The 20971-nt window shown below is 46.8% G+C and overlaps 1 protein-coding gene across 1 annotated transcript in view; it reads right to left on the bottom strand.

The window, feature by feature from the left end:
* Positions 1-1847: 1847 nt before the first annotated feature.
* Positions 1848-20971, bottom strand: part of NDC1 (NDC1 transmembrane nucleoporin) — a 245122-nt gene continuing 225998 nt past the window's right edge. The window contains exons 16-18 of the mRNA XM_086952478.1: positions 13897-13997; positions 12762-12922; positions 1848-2422 (exon numbers count right to left, since the gene is read on the bottom strand). Coding sequence (XP_086808604.1) covers positions 2359-2422; positions 12762-12922; positions 13897-13997 — 326 coding nt within the window. The 3' untranslated portion in view covers positions 1848-2358. The remainder of the gene's footprint in view (positions 2423-12761; positions 12923-13896; positions 13998-20971) is intronic.

The following is a 20971-nucleotide window of genomic DNA, read 5'->3' on the forward strand; positions in this document are numbered from 1 at the left end:
TTCGTGGAATCTCAGATTACTGTAATAGGCAAGTGTTTTGGTGTTAATAACCCACTCAAACAAAATCTGAGAATTTGCACTATGATAATCCTTATTAGTTGCCCTTATGAGGAGTTTAATATCGTTTTGAACTACTTTTGTACATATTTCAAATGTTATCACAGTATACCTGATGGGTGCAAACTGATCCTCAATACAGTATGTCTGACAATTGTCTAATTATTTTTTATGTTTTTGATGACATCTTTGGCAGAGTTAATGTCACATGAATTCAAACTGCTGTTGAAGTAATTTGGTGCAGTAGGTTGTTGACCAGAGTTAGTGAGAAGCAGTTAGCGATGAGCAGGGAAAAAAGCAAAGTAAGGATTTAAAATACAAAAATTAACTTACAAAAGAACCAGGGTCAATTTCCAAAGAGAATCAGGTTCTGATCCCTATCATGCCGCAGGAAATAATAGTAAGATGTAGTGGAATACATTTGCAAATGTGTAACAAGCTTGAAGAATTTATGCACCAGTGCACAAAGGTATGAATTAACATGAATTGCTTTTGAAGCAATCTACAATCTTGCCAAAGAGGTGGGGGTAATGACATTTTGAGGATAAGAAACACTGAAGTACCAAAGTCACCAGTCAGGGCAATTTGCTTCTTGCTATAGTATTGGCTTAGAGCTAGCCTCCACAGTCAAGGTCTACAGTGTGAATAAAATTCAAGGTTCCAAAAGGTTTACCGTTTCAATTCCATGGAGGTATGTCTGCTCTCATAAGTTTCAAGTTCTTGTAGTTTGCTGTGAAGTCTAGGGATGCCCTCGCCCAAATATGGGTAGTGGGAGTTAACCAGTCCATCATGGACTTGATATCTGCTTATAGGGTGCTATCTTACAGCTTCTGAATTGGTGACCTTGGTGGACAGAATGCTACTCCTACATGGCATTCATCTCCATAGTCAGATAAGCTTGAGGATGCATCTGAACCTTCTGTTTAGCAGATAAGAGACAGCTCATACAGGTAGGTGTCAGTGGTTACATTCTGACCATCCATGCATGATAAGATTAAATAACTCTGGAAAATAGCAGAGCCTTCTACAGACCAAATGGGTAGTGCTTTGAATTGGAAGTGGCCGTCATGCTACATTGAGGTTTGGCAATCAGCTTATATTCTTAAGGTAAATTTAATCAATTAACTTTTTATGCCTCCACATTGGGTGGGGGATACAGCTGAACACAACTTCAGTTCTGAAATATTAGCTTTAGGAACCCAAACCATTTCTGGGCAGGTATGTGAGAGTTCAATGTTTTGGTCAACTTATTTTGAACTGTCATTGTCACACCTTCAAGTCCTAGGGTCAGAGAGAATTGTTTTGAGAGAACTACAGCAGTTTCTGACAACCTGATATTGTGATCTCAGGTGGAAAGTGAGCTTCATTTTAGCAGCATAACACATTTCAAGTTTTATATTTCCCATCTAACATATTGGAAGTTCTCATCTTTCATTTGGCAACAGCTCGAAATCTCAGTGGGACTTCATATACCTAGTAAATATACTTCTACGTACTGTACATATGTTGTAGGAACACAGCTTTGCTTTGTCAGCACGCACTGTATGAGGACAAGAAAGAAAAAGACTCAACAACCATGTTATTAGATTTTCAAAACATAAAAGCTGCCCGTAGTGCGGGCTTTGTCCACATGCTGCAATGCAGACTCAATCCATTTACACAAATTTAACAAAGTCAACTGCAAGTGTAACGCAATTCTTTGCAGCTACTGGATTGTCACCAGAAAACGAATTCCTGCGGACCATATGGTGTAATGCGAGATGCCAATAGTAAAGAAATAAGTCCTCAAATCAAAACAAGTTATTTATTTAAATCGTTTTGCAGTCTGGATTATTCACATGAACGTCTCGTTCAATTAATTTCAGGGGAAAAGTTCAACAATGTCAAAACATGGAGCACACTGAAATGCCATGTCAGAAATCTTATAAGTCACATGAATAACAGGACGTGAAAATTCTCTTTCCTATGCTCCAATCCACTCAAATTAATGAGACTAAGACACAAAAATATAATACAAGAAAGACAGAGGACAGAACTGGAGAGATATCACAAGAAAAAAAAGAATAAAAAGTTGCTTTATATTACAAAACAGCCAGCCAGAAAAAAAAGATTTTCCATCACTGCTGACAGAAATATTTCCATGATTTAGGTCTTTAAATCGCATTTTGCTGAAAGACCATCACAAGCCTGGGCACTCTGATAATCCGTCCACTCATCTTCTGATCGAGAGATAGAAAACAGCATCTTCTCATTCCAGAGCTTGTACCAAAATATAGAAACCAAAATGGATATTGCTTGAAGCTACTCTTTGAATTCCAGGAACTGTTGCAGCCTTTTCCGGTGCTCTACAGATGTCTGCACAGAACTAAAAAGCAAATTTGCAACTGTTAGAAACTAGAGAACAGGACACAATCCGTGCATGAAAACAACACTTTTATGATGACCTTTTCCTAACCTAGAGACAGTTTTACTACATAGATTGCTGGAACCACCATCCTATGGCTAGCAACGGAACAGCAGATTTGCTCCTAACCCTTCGGTCTCAACAACCACAGAGTAGGACTTGGCTTTCTTACAAATATGTCTCGCTACCTTACAACCTCCTTTGCACTTCTAATTTCAAGACTTATTTAGTGACTACCAATGACAATGGCAAATGTTTCAAAAAAAACAATTTAGAGGCACACTGTTATTCGCACCTAAACGAATAAGGTCTTCTACTACAGATTTTTCAGTTCTACCACGAGCAATACAGGTCATCTAAAGAGCCAGGCTTTGACCTGTGGGCAGTCATGTTCTATACACGTCACTCAAATACTAGAGAACAAAATACAAAGTCAGCAACCATAACATTAATGGAGAAGGCTTGCTAAGTGTAAGGATTAGAACCAGCATTGCTGTATTTTGTGCATCAGGGAAAAATATTTGTGATGAGAGCTAAAAGTAGGTACAATGTAAAAAGCATCCAAGGATGGCACAAAGACGACATAGTAGTTGGGGAGTGTAGAGACAAGGCAGTTTCATCCCAAATAATAAGATTAACTTACAATACCACTGGAACATACATTTCTTTACAAAATTAGATAGCAATTACAGAAAGGATTTCAAAATGGAGATTAGGAACTCAATTTTTGCCTGATAATTAAAAATGTTTTTATTAGAGCCAGGATTTACATTGCCTACATTTTTAAAGGAGTGAAACTGTTCTCTAAAATGTCAAGTTATGAATTAAATATACATTGGAAAAGTTGCCAATAATACATATATTGGTTTAGCACAATGTTTAAATAATAATTTTGTCTGAAATAAATTGAAAAATGAACATGTTAAGGTGCACCAGTAACTAATTAGCTTAAAAAATAAACAATTATACTGAATCTGCAAGAGATTAAAAGAAAACAACCAGCCTGGTTTAACAGTTGTACCTTTTGATTTTTCCATGGTGGAATTGTAAGCCATCAATAAAATCCCTTATCGATACCCTCTATAAATAGACCCAATACTTTCTTTGAAAGTTTTGATCTCCCCCTTTTCAAATGTTTGTGGAATCAGAAAAAAGACTAAAAGATCTTTATCAAAGTTGAAATCCTTTTCACAGAAGGGGTTTTTAATCTGACAAATTTGAATTAATATCATGCAACCTTTTCTCGTTGTTAAGCACAGCACTGGTTGTAATTGATCAGTTTTGGTGGTACTGGAGAAGTGTTTCACTTTTTATTGTATACAATTGATTTTAGTGACCCTGAATCCTAGATTTCTTTCTTTACCTATTAACGATACAGGCAAATTGTTGGTTGCATTAGAAAATAAAAATCTTTCCCCAAAATGCATATATATTTTTTAATTCTCCATTGTAGTTTATTAACATAAAAATCAATCATACAACCAAACAATTATTTTTTTGCTCTAGGTGGACAATCGGGTTCATCAATTGTATTATAATGTATCATAATGATTCTATGTTAACATTAAACTTTCATGGCAGACGCTTCCTTTCGAACTTCGAGTCGACGGAGAAAGAAGTCACTAAAATTCTACTTGTTCCCTACATATTATATATATATATACACACACACACACACACACATATATACATATATATATACACAAACACACACACACACACATATATACATATATATATACACACACACACACACAAATATATATATATATATATATATATATATATATTATATATATATATATATATATATATGATGTAATTTTAACAGCCCTGGATTTATTCTGAACAGGCCAATTTAGGGTTTTATAACACACTACGATCTCCATTTAGATTTCCAGCATGCGTTTCCCGTGGAAATGCAATGAATTTGATAAAGACATGTCTACATTTCAAAGGTTTTACTGTACAGATAAAATAGCGACATATAAACTTATGAATTATGTCCTGTAATTACTAATACAATGACACATCAAGGAAGAAATTGTGTGTTGCACATAGATTGAATGTAGAAGATGAGGCAACCACAGTGGTATAAGATACATTTCCTAAGATTCTACATGCATACAGATATAATGACAGAACAAAAAATGCCAAATTAGTGAAGCATGAAAATTATAATTATTTAATTAAAGTTGCAATATTTAAAAAATAAGAGGATTCTGGCCAAACAGGAGGACTAATAACTAAAGATGCTCCTGGCTCACTGTGTACCAGATGTGGGCCTGCAGGATGGTGATATGGAAATGAGCAACCTGAAGGTCCAGGACAACCATCCAGACTGCAAGGTCTATGCCAACCAGGACCTGGGCTAGTGTGAGCAGGTAGACATTGAGAGGGCAAAGATGTAAAATGGGATGAAGGCTCCTTCCCTCTCTTTGACAAGGGCAGTAGTGGAATTTCCACCAAGTCCCTACTTCCAAGTTCAGGACTGTGTCTAATGCCCCTTCGGCCAAACGAACTTATATTCCTTGCCGAAAGATAGATTGATGACTATCAGCTGCTTTGATGGTGGTGGAAGGTGCAGAAAAGTAGAAATAAACGTGAGGGGCATAGGCCCAATGGACAATTAGGAGAACATGCTTGTCTGAAGTGATGCCCTGCCCCCCTTGGAGCAAATATCGGATTCTGCGTCTCATAGGGTACTTTCCTCTGTAGCAGGACCAGGGGGAGACACAAGGCCAGTACCTGAAGTGTCCATTACACTGGCATCTTGGAGTTCTTAATACCAGGTATCATAATATTGTGGAACATATTCATTCTCTTTATTCTAATTTTCATTGTCCAATAGATTTTATTCAGCACTATTAATAAAAATCATTGCCGTAATAGGATTAAAACATTAGCATAGCAAAAACATAAGGCAATGACAATAAGGCAAGTAAACATTGATAAGTAGGGAGCAGCAGCCATCAGAAGTCCCGGGCAGCAGTTTGGAGCACCTAACAATGTCTCTTAAAGTCTGCTTTCTTATGGAATTCTACAGTATGCGTTTCTGCAATAAAACGATTCCTGAGTCCCATGGCTAAAATGTAAGGGTTAGGTCAGATTAGAGTACTAAAAAGGAAGGCGGAGGGAATTCATTCGAAAGTCTTAAAAAGCAATATAAAATCATAGGAATGGATTTTAACTTGAATATGAAGCACTGTTAGCTTAAAATACGTGCACATCTGTTACCATACCTGACAAAGGAAGACAGGGAAGAAAAAATAAATAAATCACAATGCCATTAAAAATATAGTTTGTGGTATTCAAATTGAGGCCAAGTCCACAAGTCACTTGACGTACGGACGCCACCCAAATTCTGATGATAGAGGTGTTGGATGCAGCACCACACTAACAAAGAGGCTGACTGGGTTATTTGTAAAATTGCTATCACAGAAGTCTAGGATGCTGGTTACAGTTATCAGAAATTTCATAAACATTGACATCAGCTACATATATTATTCCTTTAAGCCAGCAACCACCACCTCCTCGTTACAGGACTGAATGTTGAGAATTCTAAACACCTGCCTTAGTCAAATCTTTCTATGCAGGGGGAGTTTCCGCAGATACACCAGATGTGAATTAGTGATTCTGTTGGATAGTTATAAGCGATATTAGGGTTCTGTGAACCCCTTCAGCCTACAATATCTAAGACCTTTTAACAGAATCAGGCCCTACCGTAGTAGCATCAGCAGTTTCAAAAGAGGTGAAGCTAAGTATATAGGTATACAAGTATATATACATACATACACACATACATACATACATACACAAACACATATTCATACACACACACATATTCATACACATACATACACACAAACATATATATACCACATCAGGATCCCAGCGATGCAACCTTCACAGGGAACAGCGCAGTACCGGGAAACAGACTCCGCAGGCTAGTGACCATGTCATGAGTGATGTAATATGGGACGTCATCAACAGTGCATTGCAGGCTCGCGAGTTATAGTTAGCTGAACTAACTATAACGGGGGGATTTCAATGGTTTTGTATGAATGAAATGTCCAGCTAACTATAACATGTGTGAAACCTATGGTTTTTTCAATGAATTTGCAAGGTTTTTTAAACGCTAATTCTTAACTATAACGTGGCTGAAACCTATTGTTTTTTCAGTGAATTTCTAAGGTTTTTTAAATGCTAATTCTTAACTATAACGTGGCTGACACCTATGTTTTTTTTAAGATAATTTCAAAAGTTTTGTAACTGATAATTTTTAAATGTATTAATTGTTATATTTTTTTATACTGATTTACTACATTGTTTTAGAGTATTTATTTTTAGATATTTTACTTTTTAAATTACATTACATATTTTAATATAAATTGAAAAAAAGATGTTTTTAAAAATAATGAAATTGTAATTTTTTATATTTTTTTAATTTATATATATATATATATATATACACAGGTGAGTAAATCGGAATTCGTAGTTCGGCTGATTTTAAAGGATTTTTTTAACGTTCCAAAATTCCACACTTAGAAGAATTTCCAAGGGAAAACAGTCAATGTTAGCCTATGGAAGGACAATTAAGTTACTGTAAGTGTGGTTAGAGTTACTTTTCAGGATCAGTAGTGGGCTCAAAGATGCAGCACGGACGTCTATCCTGACAACAGGTGAGTAAATCTGAATTAGTCGTTGATTTTAGAGGAACATTGTGCTCAATAGTAAAGGAAGGGGGCGGGGCCTGAGGAGACATGTGTGCAAACACGCCCTGTGGCGCGTTTTAGATTGGGGAATTAAATACATCAATCCTGAGGTCCCCTGTGAGCCAACTCGCCCACCAGGTACCTCCAGTATGTGCCAGGGAACTGCGTTGCAGAGATGTAAAAAAAAATGGTAATGTAGTTTCTTATATAGCGCACGTATCACCACAAAGGGTATCTCGGCGCTTGCTTTGGGAACCCGTCCTGGTTTTTCCCTGTGGGATAGCCCAGCTGGGCACCCCCAAGGTGAAAGCCAGGCATCCTGCCACGGGGGCCGTAGTGGAGATTGAGCAAGCTATTGCCCAGAGTTGCAGAGCGTAAACCCCTAATTCAAGTAGGCACCGAAGCGAGAATTATCAGGTCCGTGGACATTTGGGCTCCAAACCCTGCCGCATCGGGAATTGAACCCTGGTCCCGGGCCGACCTCTGCTTCTGGGTCTGCCTCCTCTAACCGGTGAGCCACACTTCCCCGTGTTCATGGGGCACGCCCCGTTTTTACAACACTCTGCAACGCAGCTCCGTGGCGCTTACTGGAGGTACCTGTTGGAATAGTTGGCCCCTATGGGACCTCTGGATTGAAGAGGAATTAATTCCCCAACTTAAAACGCGCCACAGGGCATGTTTGCACACATCACCTCAAGCCCCACCCTCGACCACCACCACTGTGCAAACGTGCCCCGTAGCGCGTTCTAAGTTGGGGGATTAAGTCCCCTTGCATACTGGGGGTCCCTGGGGGCCAACTAGCCCGCCAGGGGGCTGCGTTGCAGAGCGGTGTAAAAAGGGGCGTGGCCTCATTACACCCCTCTGCAACGCAGCCCCCTGGCACGTTTGCAGAGGGGGAACTAATTCCCCTTGCATACTGGTGGTCCCTGGGGACCAACTAGCCCACCAGGTACCTCCAGTATGCGCCAGGGGGCTGCGTTGCAGAGAGGTGCAATGAGACCATGCCCCTTTTTACACCTCTCTGCAACGCAGCCCACTGGCGTGTTTGCAGAGGGGAAATTAATTTCCCTTGCATACCAAGGGTCCCTGGGGGCCAACTAGCCCACCAGAAACCTCCAGTATGTGCGAGGGGCTGCGTTGCAGAGAGGTGTAAAAAGGGGTGTGGCCTCTTTTCGAGTCTGTGCAAGGCAGCCCCCTGGCGCATACTCGAGGTTACTGACCCCCTAGGCCTGCTCAGGGGGTCCCACAAGGATCCACAAGGCCAATAAAAAAAAAAGTTTTTCAAATCCCGGGATACGCATAGGGTACGCGTACCCTGCCGATCCCCAAAAAAAACATTACTGCACCACTCTGCAAACGCGCCCACTGGCGTGTTTGCAGAGGGGGTAATAATTCCCCTCTAATACTGGGGGTCCCTGGCGGCCAAGTAGCCCACCAGGAACCTCCAGTATGCGCCAGGGGGCTGCCTTTCAGAGACGTGTAAAGAGGCCACGCCCAGTTTTACACTGCACTGCAATGCAGCCCCCTGGCCCATACTGGAGGTTCCTGGTGGGCTAGTTGGCCCCCAGGGACCCTCAGTATTCAAGGGGAATTAGTGAACATAAACTAACCAGTTTTTTAGAGGAACGTTTGACAAAAAGCCAAATAAATTCGGAGCTGAAACGCCACTACTGAAGGAGCCGGGAAAAACTGACCTGTCACCCCTGAGGCATGATGGGAAGCTGGGGGGTCATGGCTGCCTTAAAGGCACAGTGCTACTTTTCTTTAATTTTCTATGCTATTATGTTTCCAATGCAGCCTATGGGCCAACAATGCATGCTATGTTACATTTCAGCTTCTGCAGTTAATCAAAGAGTTCAGATGTCTCTTTGCCCTTCAGTTTTTTTTTTCTTCCTATGTGTGTCTTAAAGAATTAAAAACAGAGTATATTGATGCAAAAGCAGATCACCAAAGCATTGGTTAGCCTTGCTTTTCTTGGAGGCTGCGCTGGCTTGTGGAACAATAATATATATGAAATATATGAAAATATATGAATATATATGAATAAATATATAGAGTGTATATATAGCACAACCTTCACGCAACATCCACAGCGCAAATTCAAGCCCTCCAGAGACGTCAAGCAAGAAAGTTTTAATATATTAAATAATATTCGAGTTTTAGTAGTCCTGGTAAGAAATTGTCTTAACGGACTACCATGTCCATAATGCATTGCAAATGTCTTACAAAGCCTCGTAGTGACCTTCATTTTTCAAAAACCCTGAATGCCTTAATAAGCTTCAATGAAAGCAAACTGCCACATGTTACCCTCAAAAGGAACAGTTCCATGTCGTGCTGGGTGGCAGTCAATCTCATTTTACCTGTAAGGCACTGTCCCTCGTATGCTCAATGTTCCGATTGTCAATGTAGCTGCCTGTGAATTGTTTCACTCCGTCTGACTGTGCACAAGTCCAGAAACTCACACAAACCCTGGCTGCCTTGTAAATATCGAGAAATCTCCAGCCTGCAGGCCTCCTAACAAAACAGTGGTGGAGCCCCCAGTGTTTGACATGGCAATATATATATATTTACTTTTAATGTACTCTGGGGTCGCCACGCATGGCCGGGAATATGCAGTGCTTAGGACTATGGATGAGGATCCCATTCGTAGAGATTTTCCACTTCAGAGAATTCCCAGGGCATTGCCACCCTATTCACAGCAGGTGTCTGCTGATCTACTCAAGCATGTGCTAGCATAGGACGTGCTAGCATGTGCATGATCCAGGACTGCCTGTGGATCCAGAAGGGCACACTTCTCGTCTGACTGGGATCCATACCCCAAACACAAGAAACCACTTGTGGTAATGTGTCAGGCATTTGCTTGAGACAGTCCCTTTAATGCATAGTATACCCAGGAGTTTTAGGAGGGGCAATGTTTCTCTGCACACTGCAAGAGAATTCTGAGAAACTACTTGACAACTGATGTGGAACAAAAGTTACGAGCTAGCTCTGGATCCATGTATGAGAGCGTTTGTATGTGGTTCAGATAGTCACTTCCAGTGCAGGTGGAGGCCAACACAGACCCACAAACCCTGCTTAACGGCCCACAAAGACTGCACTGGGTCTGGGGAGGGGCGGCAGGAGTTGTGAAAGTCTTCTACATCCAGTGTGGCACCTGGTGATTTTCTAGACGTAAGGAATCTGCAATTAGAAGTACCCATCAGAATGATAATGTTACTATAGGAGCAGGAATTTTAGAACTGGTTATATATTTATTTTAAAAAATCTTATATAGCGCAGAAGCATTAAGCGTTATTAGTGCACTTTACATCAGTGATACTCTCAGTACGGCCCAGGTGCACAAGCGGCCCTCCTGGCCCTTTACATGTGGCCCATGATCAAGAACGGCGCTGGGCTGCTGTTCACTCAACTCAGCACTGACATTAACAAGATTTTAAACATACAGGCAAGACTTTAACTTCAATTAAGCTTTAAATAAAGAAAAGAAGAAACTAGGTCGTCCTGCACCCCTTAACTTTAGGAACACCTTCATTTGTCAAAGCCCTCTTGCGGGAAAAGTAGGAAAATCTGAGGAGGTCTCTTCAAAATTCAAAGTGCATTTCATTAACATACAGAAACCAATTCACCTTAGTAAATCAGATATCAATGCTTTGAGAAGTCGCTCTTTTGAAGCTTGTGATGTTGGTGGGCACATATCCCAGTCTATCCTGTGAGGAGGAGGTCACACTTCACTGCAGCCAAAGCTTTATTGTTCCCTTTCCTGGGAGCCATTTACACTTCTCTGCAAGCTGCCAGGTGACAGTTGTGGATTAACTCTGAAAAGGCTACTAGAGGCTTTAGGCAGGAAAATGTCAACTTTCTAAATGTGGCATTTTCAAAATTGTAATTCAAAATCTGACTTGATCAGATTGGAGTTTAAAGTCGTATGAATTTGAGACCTTTAACCATGAATCTAGCTATTCCCAAGCTGAAGCTATGCATTATAAGGTGTTATAAAGTAACCTAGTGCTTTTCAATGGGGGAGCCAGTCTTCCCACAGTAAAAAACAACTTAGGAGATTTTCCACTGCCAAGACATTTAAAGCATAAAATATAAGTCCTCCATAAAGGTAGGATCCATATGCCCACAGGGCAGGGTGCATGGTATTTAACTAGTACATGTATAAATATAAAAACTGAAGTTTACGGTCTGTTAAAAAGGAGATTTTAACATGATGAAATGGCAGTTTGTGAGAAAATGGGGGTTTGTTGCAGTAGCCCCCACTTTTTGCCTGGCTTTTGATGAAACTTTGACTGTAGAGTACTGGGTCCATACTGTCCAGGTTCCCAGTACCAGTGTTCTTTCCCTAAAATGTTTCCACAATTGGCCCTTCAGACCCTCTAAGTCCATAGTAAATGGTACCTGGATACCTAGGGCCTTGAGACTAAAGAGGGTCCACAAGGCACCACTCATCTAGGCCACACAGGAAGCATGCATGGCCTGGTACTGACAAAATGGCAGTCGACATGCCACACTGCCTGCGCCATGCCAACCAGCACTGCCTAAGGTATAGGTAAGCATCCCCACACCCAGCAGGGTGCACTATACCACCGGTATGGGCATGTCTGCATGAGCAGATACACCCCTACAATAATTAAGTCCATTCTTGGATATTGTAAGTGCCAGGGTAGCCATAGAGAGTACCTGGGGCGAAAACTCGACAACTCAAGTTCCCTAGCACCAGGATGGCTCCCTGAACCCAGGAGGGTTTGGTACCAAACTACTCCTCTCAATAAACCCACACTGATGCAAGTGTAGGATGTATTAAAACATGTACTCAGAGGTGCCCCTTGAAAACCTACCAACCCTGGTGTGGCCACAGACATGTACTGAACCCCGGGGTCAAGAGCCTCTGCTCTCTGGGACCAGAAACAATGCACATCCTGGCCGGAGGTGTCACACCCCCTTCTCCAGGATGGGCACAGTGCTCGAGAGCGAAGCGCCAAAGGCCTGCCGCTTTTATAATGTACCCTCAGCCTCTGCTGCTCGCAGCAGATGGCAGTCCCCGGTTTACATCCCTATTTTGGTTGGGAAAATCTAGGAGGAATAGGTGGTGTGCCCAAGCCTCTGCCAACTTCACCCCCTAAGGTGTAGGCGAGATGAAGCACATGTTTCAGTTCCCACCACCTTGAAGATGAGGCAATTCTCCGATCAGGGCTAGGAATATACCCCCTCCACCAGAAGGGTGGCATAATTGAGGGTGCAGTCACCCCAGGTAAGGTGCCCATTGGCCCTACCAGACACTTCCTTAAACAGCCTCTAGATTTAGTATTTAGATAGCTCCCTAGACCCTGGTTAGTTCATGCCGACCTAAGACGCAGGGCTAAGAAGACGCCGTGCAGCGAAGCCTGACCATGCCTACTGACTTGGCTCCAGTCCTACCAGCCTGTCTCCAGCTTCAAAGACCCTGAAAAGCAGATGACGCCTGTCCTGCAGCTGTCACAATTTAAAAACCGTTATATGTGGAGAAAAATACAGGTTATCAAAGTAGATATTTCTTGCTCAGCAATTTAAAAAGCACTTCATAGAAGCAAACTGGTACTTACTTTAAATGCTCTCCGAATGTGGTGGTTATTCTGTAAATAGCAGTTTTTAATGAAGCTCTCAGTGCAAATCTCAGCGTTTTGTAGGAAGTGTCCACAAAACTTCCAGAAATCCTAGGCGGTTTGCTGGATGCATGAGGCAGCTTGAAATGTTTATCCACAGCCTGGGGGACAGGAAAAATACAACACGATCTAACAACAAGCCAATGTAATAACATTTAATGCCACTGTGAAAAGAGCATATTCTACTGATGGGTAACAAGGACAAAAGAAACTAAATGGTGTGACCATCTGACAAGTAGACTGGAACTCAAAATAACGTCTCTATTCAAGCCAACAATTTTCCCCACATCTTTTTTTCCAGGCATACAGAATAGACAATATTCCTGCATAATATAGCATTTGAATGAAATGTCAAGTAAAAACTGTAAACGATAAAAGAATCTTAACCACCCGAAGAAAAAATGCTACCAACCCTCAGGACTATCGATCCACAGTCCGAGGTCTGCCAAATCTGTGTCAAAACCAGTCCCTCAAAGTGGCCCAATGATCTTCCTACCATTGAAGCAGCAATTTATTAAATGGGGCAGCTGACAGTCACTACTACAAACTGCATCTACAAGCACAGCTAGACAGAACAGATTTAACCATGCTTCCCTAGAAACAAACAGGCAATTAGATAGCACGTCAAACGTCCCAAGTCCAACTTAGACTTAAAGATGATCAAACAAAACACCAGAACCCCATCTCCTAAGTTTCCGAGTAGTTCTTACCCAAAGAAAACAAGACTTACACTACATTTTTACTATACCCACCAAATCGTATTTTTTTCCTTATTTGAAAATATGACCTCAGCTAACATTGCAGCAGCTAAACTCCAACTCCCACCCTTTTATATTGTCTATCAATTTGCTGATGTTTAGGTTTTTCCTGCACATGCAATGAGAAAGTTAACACTTTGAACAGATATTGGAACCTGTGTGGTCTGATCTGGAGCACATGCACACTGCTACTGCACAAGTATTTTAACAGAAAATCGGTCAGCGATCATCTTCAATAAATAATAAATTACGTCAGTGCAATAGCACCAGAAAAAAATACCATTTGTTTTCCTCCTAAAGTTTGCTTTCATACTTGCCTCCAGAAGAATCAGAAAAGTAGAAAGGATTGAGGGGAGCGTAGTTTGCACAACACCAAATGTGTCTTCTGTATAGGATGCTGCTACTAAATGAGACAGACCTATTAACAGAAACAAAAAGTGACTGGTGGATAAAAGGTTTTAGATTATAATTGACAGGAGATATTGTTACAAAAGGAAAATTATGAATAAGCTGTAAGCATGCAACACACAAGGTACACACATTCTATGCGTGAACTATCAGAGCAACAAAGAGCTGATGTGCAGGGAAGTCCAGTTAAATTGTCATATGTTCTAAAATTCAAAAATAAATTTCTAGAAAAGGCATAGTGAACAACGAAAATGTAATTTCATGTTTTTTAACAAGACAAGCCATTCTTAGTCTAACTTGAATGTCGCACAGGAGTGAGTGTTTTGAGGGGGTACATACCTATTTAAGTTGCTGTGATTTGTGGGTGTAGTGAACAGACACACTTGCTCTTGGACAGCAGCGCAAACGAGTGCTGTACTTCTCAAAAACCAAGCCCACAGAGACCACTTACCACCAATGGGCCGCTGACAACAGAGAGCTCAACAACAACATTACGACTTTAAGAGTAAAATACAACACAAACGTCTGGCCTCCAGCAGCTCCAAGGAGCCACAGCAAAGAGGCGCTGCTTATTCTGAGGAACTGGGGATCCGAGTCACCTTCATATAAGGTAGTCACAATGAGAAACATCAATCATAATTTTCTACATAAGCAACCAGCGCTACAGTCAAATCCTTCTGAATAAATTACCATATTGTTACTTACAGGGTAAGATTAACAAGTAATAAACAAGCATGTATATTACATTTTGTTTCTGAACTTTTGCTTGAATTAAAAAATGATGGCAAGGAGGCGTGGCTTGGCGGGCGAAGATGGCGGTCGCAGCCTTGTAGAGCTCCCGCCGGCCCGGACCTAATTCGATCATTTATCCTGACCCCCGAGCCCGCTGTTGATGCCCAGTGTTTGATTTTGATCTGGCGAAGTCTCCTGTCTACTTTGGTGTGTAGATCCTGCATTTCTTCCCTTCCTGTGATCGGAGGGAGGCGACGGCGAGGTGCGGCATGGTGACCAGCCGGAGACCGGGGTCCTCGAGTTTCGCGACGCCTGGTGGCGGTTGCGATCTGGCGGGTGCGGGTGGCATCCGCTACGCCGCCCTTGGCTCATCTTTCTGCCTGCGATCGCCTGGAGATCGGGACGGCGCCACTAGCTCCTACTCGTCGACTCTTCCCCTGTGTGACCAGTGAGCGGTGACGGCAAGGCGTAGCCCCGCGACAGCCTGGAGGCTGGGATCCTTGTGCCCCGAGGCGGCCGGGGACGGACTGGCGGACGGTGGTGGCACCCGATCTGCCTCCCCTGGCCCGGCTCGCTGGATTCGGCTGCCCACAGACCACGGAGTCACAACTTCTTCCTGTACTTTGGACGGCCGCTCGTGGTGACGAGTACGAGTGAGGCCTGTCCCACCTGGGTGACGCCGGGACCTCGATTTTAGCGACACCGGCTTTGGGCAGCCGGCCCGCCTTCTCCTCTGGGGCCTCGTCCGGGTCGTCCCGTCCAGGACTTGTGACAGTGCCCGACGGTTCAGGGGTGGTGTCTGTCCTGCCCAGCGTGTGCCATGACCAGGGACAGAGGAGGTGGCCCGCCTAAACATGGCCCCATCGATAAATTCACTGGGCCGAGTGGCGGCACCGGGGCGGCCGGTGGCAGCGGTGGCCCTGGGCCGGACAATGCAGCTATACTGGCGGCCATCACCCAATCCCGGGACATGCTCGATGCCAAAATTGGGGCGGTTGGGGCGGATGTCACGCTCCTGCGCCAGGACCTCCGCAACGCGGTGGAGCGGATCACTGGGGCTGAGACCTGCATCACAGCGACCGAGGCGGACATTGGTGGCCTGAAGAAACGACTGGCGGAGGTGGAGAGCATCCAAAAGACACTGGCGGCTCGCGTGGAGGATGCGGAAGGGCGCGCGCGGCGCAACAACCTCCGCTTCATTGGCTTTCCGGAGCGGTGCGAGAAGGACAGTATGGAGCGGTTCTTAACCGAGTGGCTGGAAAGCTGGCTCCCCGAAGGGGCACTGTCTACATGCTTCGTGATTGAGCGGGCCCACAGGGCTCTGACTCAGCGGCCGCCGGAGGGCGAGCGCCCACGACCGATCATCGCCCGGCTGCTGAATTATCATGACCGGGATGTTATCCTGCGGGAGGCGAGGAACAAGGGCTCACTCGCCTTCGAGAATCATACAATCATGATTTTCCCGGACTACACGAAGATGGTACAGCAACAGAGACAATCCTTCCTGGACGCTAAGGCTAAGCTCAGGGGCCTCAAGCTCCAATATTCTCTCCTGTACCCGGCCCGCCTGCGGGTGATAAATCAGTCCCGGACCCATTTCTTCGATTCCCCGGAGGAGGTGTTCCGCTGGACCGATGAGGCGGTGCGACTCAGGCCCCACGCCCAGCCGGGGCTGGATCCGGGCGGGTCCCAGGGGTCTTCGCCGGAGCGGACGGATCGCCCGAACAGGAAGGGCCGCCATCGGAGGTCTCGCTCCAAGAAGAGATCGGCTTCCGCCAGTGCATCGCATTCGGGTGGTGCCAGGGATTCGGAGCACTCCGATGCGGGCAGCTGAACATTGCTGGGACTGAACATACTCTATGTGCTGAATTCTGAACTGCTCTACTTGACTGGTGAGACTGTGTCATTCTGTCCTTGATGTGCCGGTCGGATCCCGTGTGAGGACTCCAGTTATTGCCATGGGACGAAGTGGGGCTCGGGGGGTACTGTTTGTGGGCCTCAGACCCTCACGGATGTGAGTGTTGTTGGGGGGGTGGTGTGTGTGTCATGGTGGGGTTGTTGGGATCCATTGGTATGGCGGGCCCTGGGTCCTCTGTTTTGGACCCGGGTCTCTCCAAGCCGCGACAGATACTTCAACGTTCTCTGAGGTATTGGGGTGGTGGGTGTGGGGTGTGGGGGAGAGTTCTGGTGTTGCAAATGTTGGGGGGGTTCTGGGCTGGGGGGGGTTGCTGAGTTCGCGGGCTGGGGGGGTGGGACCACACGTGTCTGAGGATTTGCTTTTTGTTGATTTGCGGGTTGCGCCAGGGTGGGAGAGGGGGCCGGATTCTGGACTGTGTGACAATAATGGCTGATACTGCGACTATGTCTCCTCCAAAGACCCTGCGGGTGGTGACATGGAATGTGAGGGGTATCCTAGATAAGATCAAGCGTGGGGCTGTGCTGCGGTGGGGGAAGAGGGAGATGGTGGACGTACTCCTGCTCCAGGAGACTCACATGCTGGGCTCCAAGGCCCTTAGCCTTCAGAGGTTTGGATATCAACAGGTTTATCATGCTGGCTTCACGAGGGGGTCGCGGGGGGTGGCCATATTGGTACACCGTAGGGTGGCTTATGTTCATGAGAAGCAATGGATTGATCCTCAGGGCAGGTTTGTCTTTATCAAGGGCCTGCTGGGGTCTGAGCCGGTGGTCTTTGGAAGTGTGTACGCCCCTCCCCCCCTGCAGTGGGCATTGTCTGAGCGGTTGTTTGCGCTGTGGGACGAGATCCCGGAGGTTCTGACCATGGTGGGGGGCGACTGGAACGAGGTCATGGATGTGGGCCTGGACCGCCTGAGGCGAACTCCTGTAGTGTCTGACCCCCCCCCCCCCCGCGGCTGCTCCCACCAGATTGTGTGCGACTGTGCGTGGTATGGGCTGGATAGATGTATGGCGGCATTTTCATCCCGCTGTGAGGGCATTCACGTATGTATCGGCGGTGCATGGGTCCTTCTCGAGGCTCGATTATTTGTTTGTACCGGGTGCCTGCCTGAGTCGTGTCAGAGATGCCGCAATACTCCCCAGAGGCCTCTCAGATCATTCCCCTGTTTTGGCCACCGTGACCCTCCCCTCTAAACGACAACCTTTTCGCTGGCGTATGTCCGCCTGGCAGCTGCAGCGGCCGGAATACGTGACGCACTTACGCGAAGCGATTGATCACTTCTGGCACGAGAACTTGGTGGGGGGTGTCGATGCGATAGTTGTGTGGGAGGCGCTGAAACCTACGCTTCGAGGCATTGACATAACTTGGTGTGCGGCTGCTCGGCGGAAACGTCGGGAAGCCATTGTGACTGCCGCGGCCCGTGTAGAGGAGCTGGAGCAGCGCGGTCGGCTCGGGGGCGACGAGGGCGTCGTGCGACAGCTCCTGCAGGCCCAACAGACGTATGCTTCGGTCCTATACGAGGAGGCCCGACAGGCGTGGCTCGCCACGCGCAGCAGGGTGTACCAGTGGGGCGATAAGTCCTGCACCATATTGCATAGGCTTTGCCAAGCGACCTTCCAGCCCTTGGAGCTGCCCGGTCTCACGGCGGATGACGGCTCGGTCATGACCGACCCGGGTCTGCTGGCGGCTAGTTTTGCCCGCTACTACGAGGCACAGTACGCTCCTCGTGATCCCTTCATGGAGGGCGAGATTGCCTCATACTTGGACGACCTGCTCCCGCAGGCAGTCCCGGACGAGACTAGAACCGCCTTAGAGGCCCCGCTTACATCTGAGGAGCTCGGGGAGGCCCTTGGCCAATTGAATACGGGGAAGGCGCCCGGCCCGAGTGGCTATCCTAGCGAGTTCTATAAAAAATTCCACGTCCAGTTGGGACCCCACTTCCGCAGTGCCCTCGAGGCGGCGCGGACTAGGGGCGAGCTGCCACCAGACTGGCGTCATGCCGAGATAGTGGTATTTTTGAAGCCGGGCAGGGCGCCGGACCGGCACGACTCTTACAGGCCGATCTCCCTTCTCAATATCGAGGCCAAGATCTTGGCGAAGGCCTTGGCGAACCGCCTTTTGCCCCACATTGCCGACCTGGTCCACCCGGACCAGGCCGGGTTCATGCCGCGTAGGGCCACCCGGCATAATATCCGGCGGGCGCAGGCGGCGGTCGACGCCATGGGTGCTAGGGATGAACAGGCCGCACTCCTTCTTGCGGACATGGACCGAGCCTTTGATTCGGTGAGTTGGGCGTATTTGTTCAATCTGCTGGCCCGCCTCAATCTAGGGCCTGTCTTCCTGTCGTATATCCGTCTCCTCTACACTAATGTCACGGCGTCAGTCCGCGTGGCCGGCGCGGTCTCTGGGCGCTTTCGCATCGGACGTGGTACTCGACAGGGCTGCCCGCTGTCCCCCTACCTATTCGCCCTGGCCATGGAGCCCCTGGCGTCGCGGATACGGACGGATGCCCTATTACGTGGCTTTGTCTGGAACGATGACCTGGCAGATAGGATTGCACTATACGCGGACGACGTCCTCCTGTTCCTCACTGATCTGCGGCGCTCGGGTCCCCGGGTTTTGGAGATTATGCGGGGGTTTGGCGAGGTCTCTGGGCTTCACCTTAATCTGACTAAATCGACCCTGTGGATTTTGGGTGGCGGAGTGGTGGTCGACCCATGGGCCGCCGAATTGCGCGTGGCGACGGATGGCCTGAAGTATCTGGGCGTCTTCCTCTCGACCTCGCGGGCCGTGGCCTGGACACGCAGTGTCCTACCGGTGTGGGAACGGGTCCAGGCGGATGTCAAAACTTGGTCCAGGATGCCCCTCACGATCTTTGGGAGGTCGGCCATCTTTAAGATGGTGGCACTGCCGAGGTTGCTGTACCAGCTCCAAAACTTCCCGCACCCTATAGGCATGGAGTGGTTCCGCCAGGTGAACTCTGTGCTAAACCGCTTCCTGTGGGATGGCGGTGTGGCCAGGGTGGCCTTGAGGACGTGCTTTCTGTCCACATACTGTGGTGGCTTGGCCACATCCGACCTCCTCTCCTACTACCAAGCGTCGCACTTACTTGTCCTCAATGACTGGTGGTATGGAGACAGGAGTGACCCGGCCTATGCCCTGGAGAGACATCTCATGGGTGATCGCACACTTCACACCATTCTTTATTCGGCTCGTATACGCCGTGGGTTGCCGTCGGTCACTAAAGTGGTATTTGCAGTGTGGCGGCAGTCTCTGCGCCGAATGGGTTGGTGGGGCAAATTGACAGCTGAAACGCCGCTGTGGCATAATGGCATGCTTCCGGAACTGGCGGCCCTGGCCGGGTTTGAGGGTTGGGAGGCGATTGGAATTACACAACTGGGCCAGGTCGTGTCGGGTACCACCCTCAAGTCCTTTGAGGAACTCCGTGCGGAGTTCCAGATGCCTCAGTCCCAGTTCTTCCGCTACCTCCAGCTGCGACATGCCCTTGCCCCGAGCATTGCCGATCTCGACTCCCTGCCGGAGTTCAGCCCGCTTGAGGCGAAAGTCTTTATGGGAGACTTGGGAGACAAGAAGGTCTCTAGGATCTATCAGTCACTTGTTATTCACTGCTCCTCCACTCTCCGCTCCCTTCGGGAGGCGTGGGAGGTAGACGTGGGCGCCCTGGATGAGGACGATTGGAGGGAGGCGCTGGAGTCCCCGCGCGGCACCGCTGTTGCGGTTCGGCTCCGCCTGATACAGTTCAAATACCTGCACCGTGCCTATTATACACGTGAACGTCTGTGGAAGGCTGGCTTGATTGCGTCACCAGAGTGCCTGCGCTGTGGGGAGGTGCCTGGCTCCCTGATACATACGGTGTGGTCGTGTGGTCGCCTGACTGGATTCTGGAGGGGCGTGTGGAGTTGCCTGGCTGAGGTCCTGGGTTGGGATCTTCCCCGCACCCACCGGCTGGGCCTACTGCATATCATGGAAGGGGTTGGGGGCAACATGTATAAGCGCCATCTGTTGCTCCAGGGTCTGATGGTGGCCAAGCGTGACCTGGCTTGGGCATGGAAGTCTGTGAGGGCCCCCCCCTTGTCTGCATGGAAGGCTGGGCTGGACTATTTCATGGGTCTTGAGAAACCGGTCTTTGAGGCGCGGGGCTGCCCACGCAAACATTTCAAGATCTGGAAGCGGTGGGCCGACTACCGTGGCCTGTCCTTGGATCCCCCGGCGGAACAGGAGGAGGACATTTGATCGCAGTGACACTACTGGCCTCGAGTGGCAAAGCCCTGGCTGCGCTATACCTGCATCTTCTTTGTATATCTTCTTTGTGTTGC

This window comes from Lissotriton vulgaris, chromosome 1_1, assembly GCF_964263255.1.
Source record: "Lissotriton vulgaris chromosome 1_1, aLisVul1.2, whole genome shotgun sequence".
NCBI lineage: Eukaryota > Metazoa > Chordata > Amphibia > Caudata > Salamandridae > Lissotriton > Lissotriton vulgaris.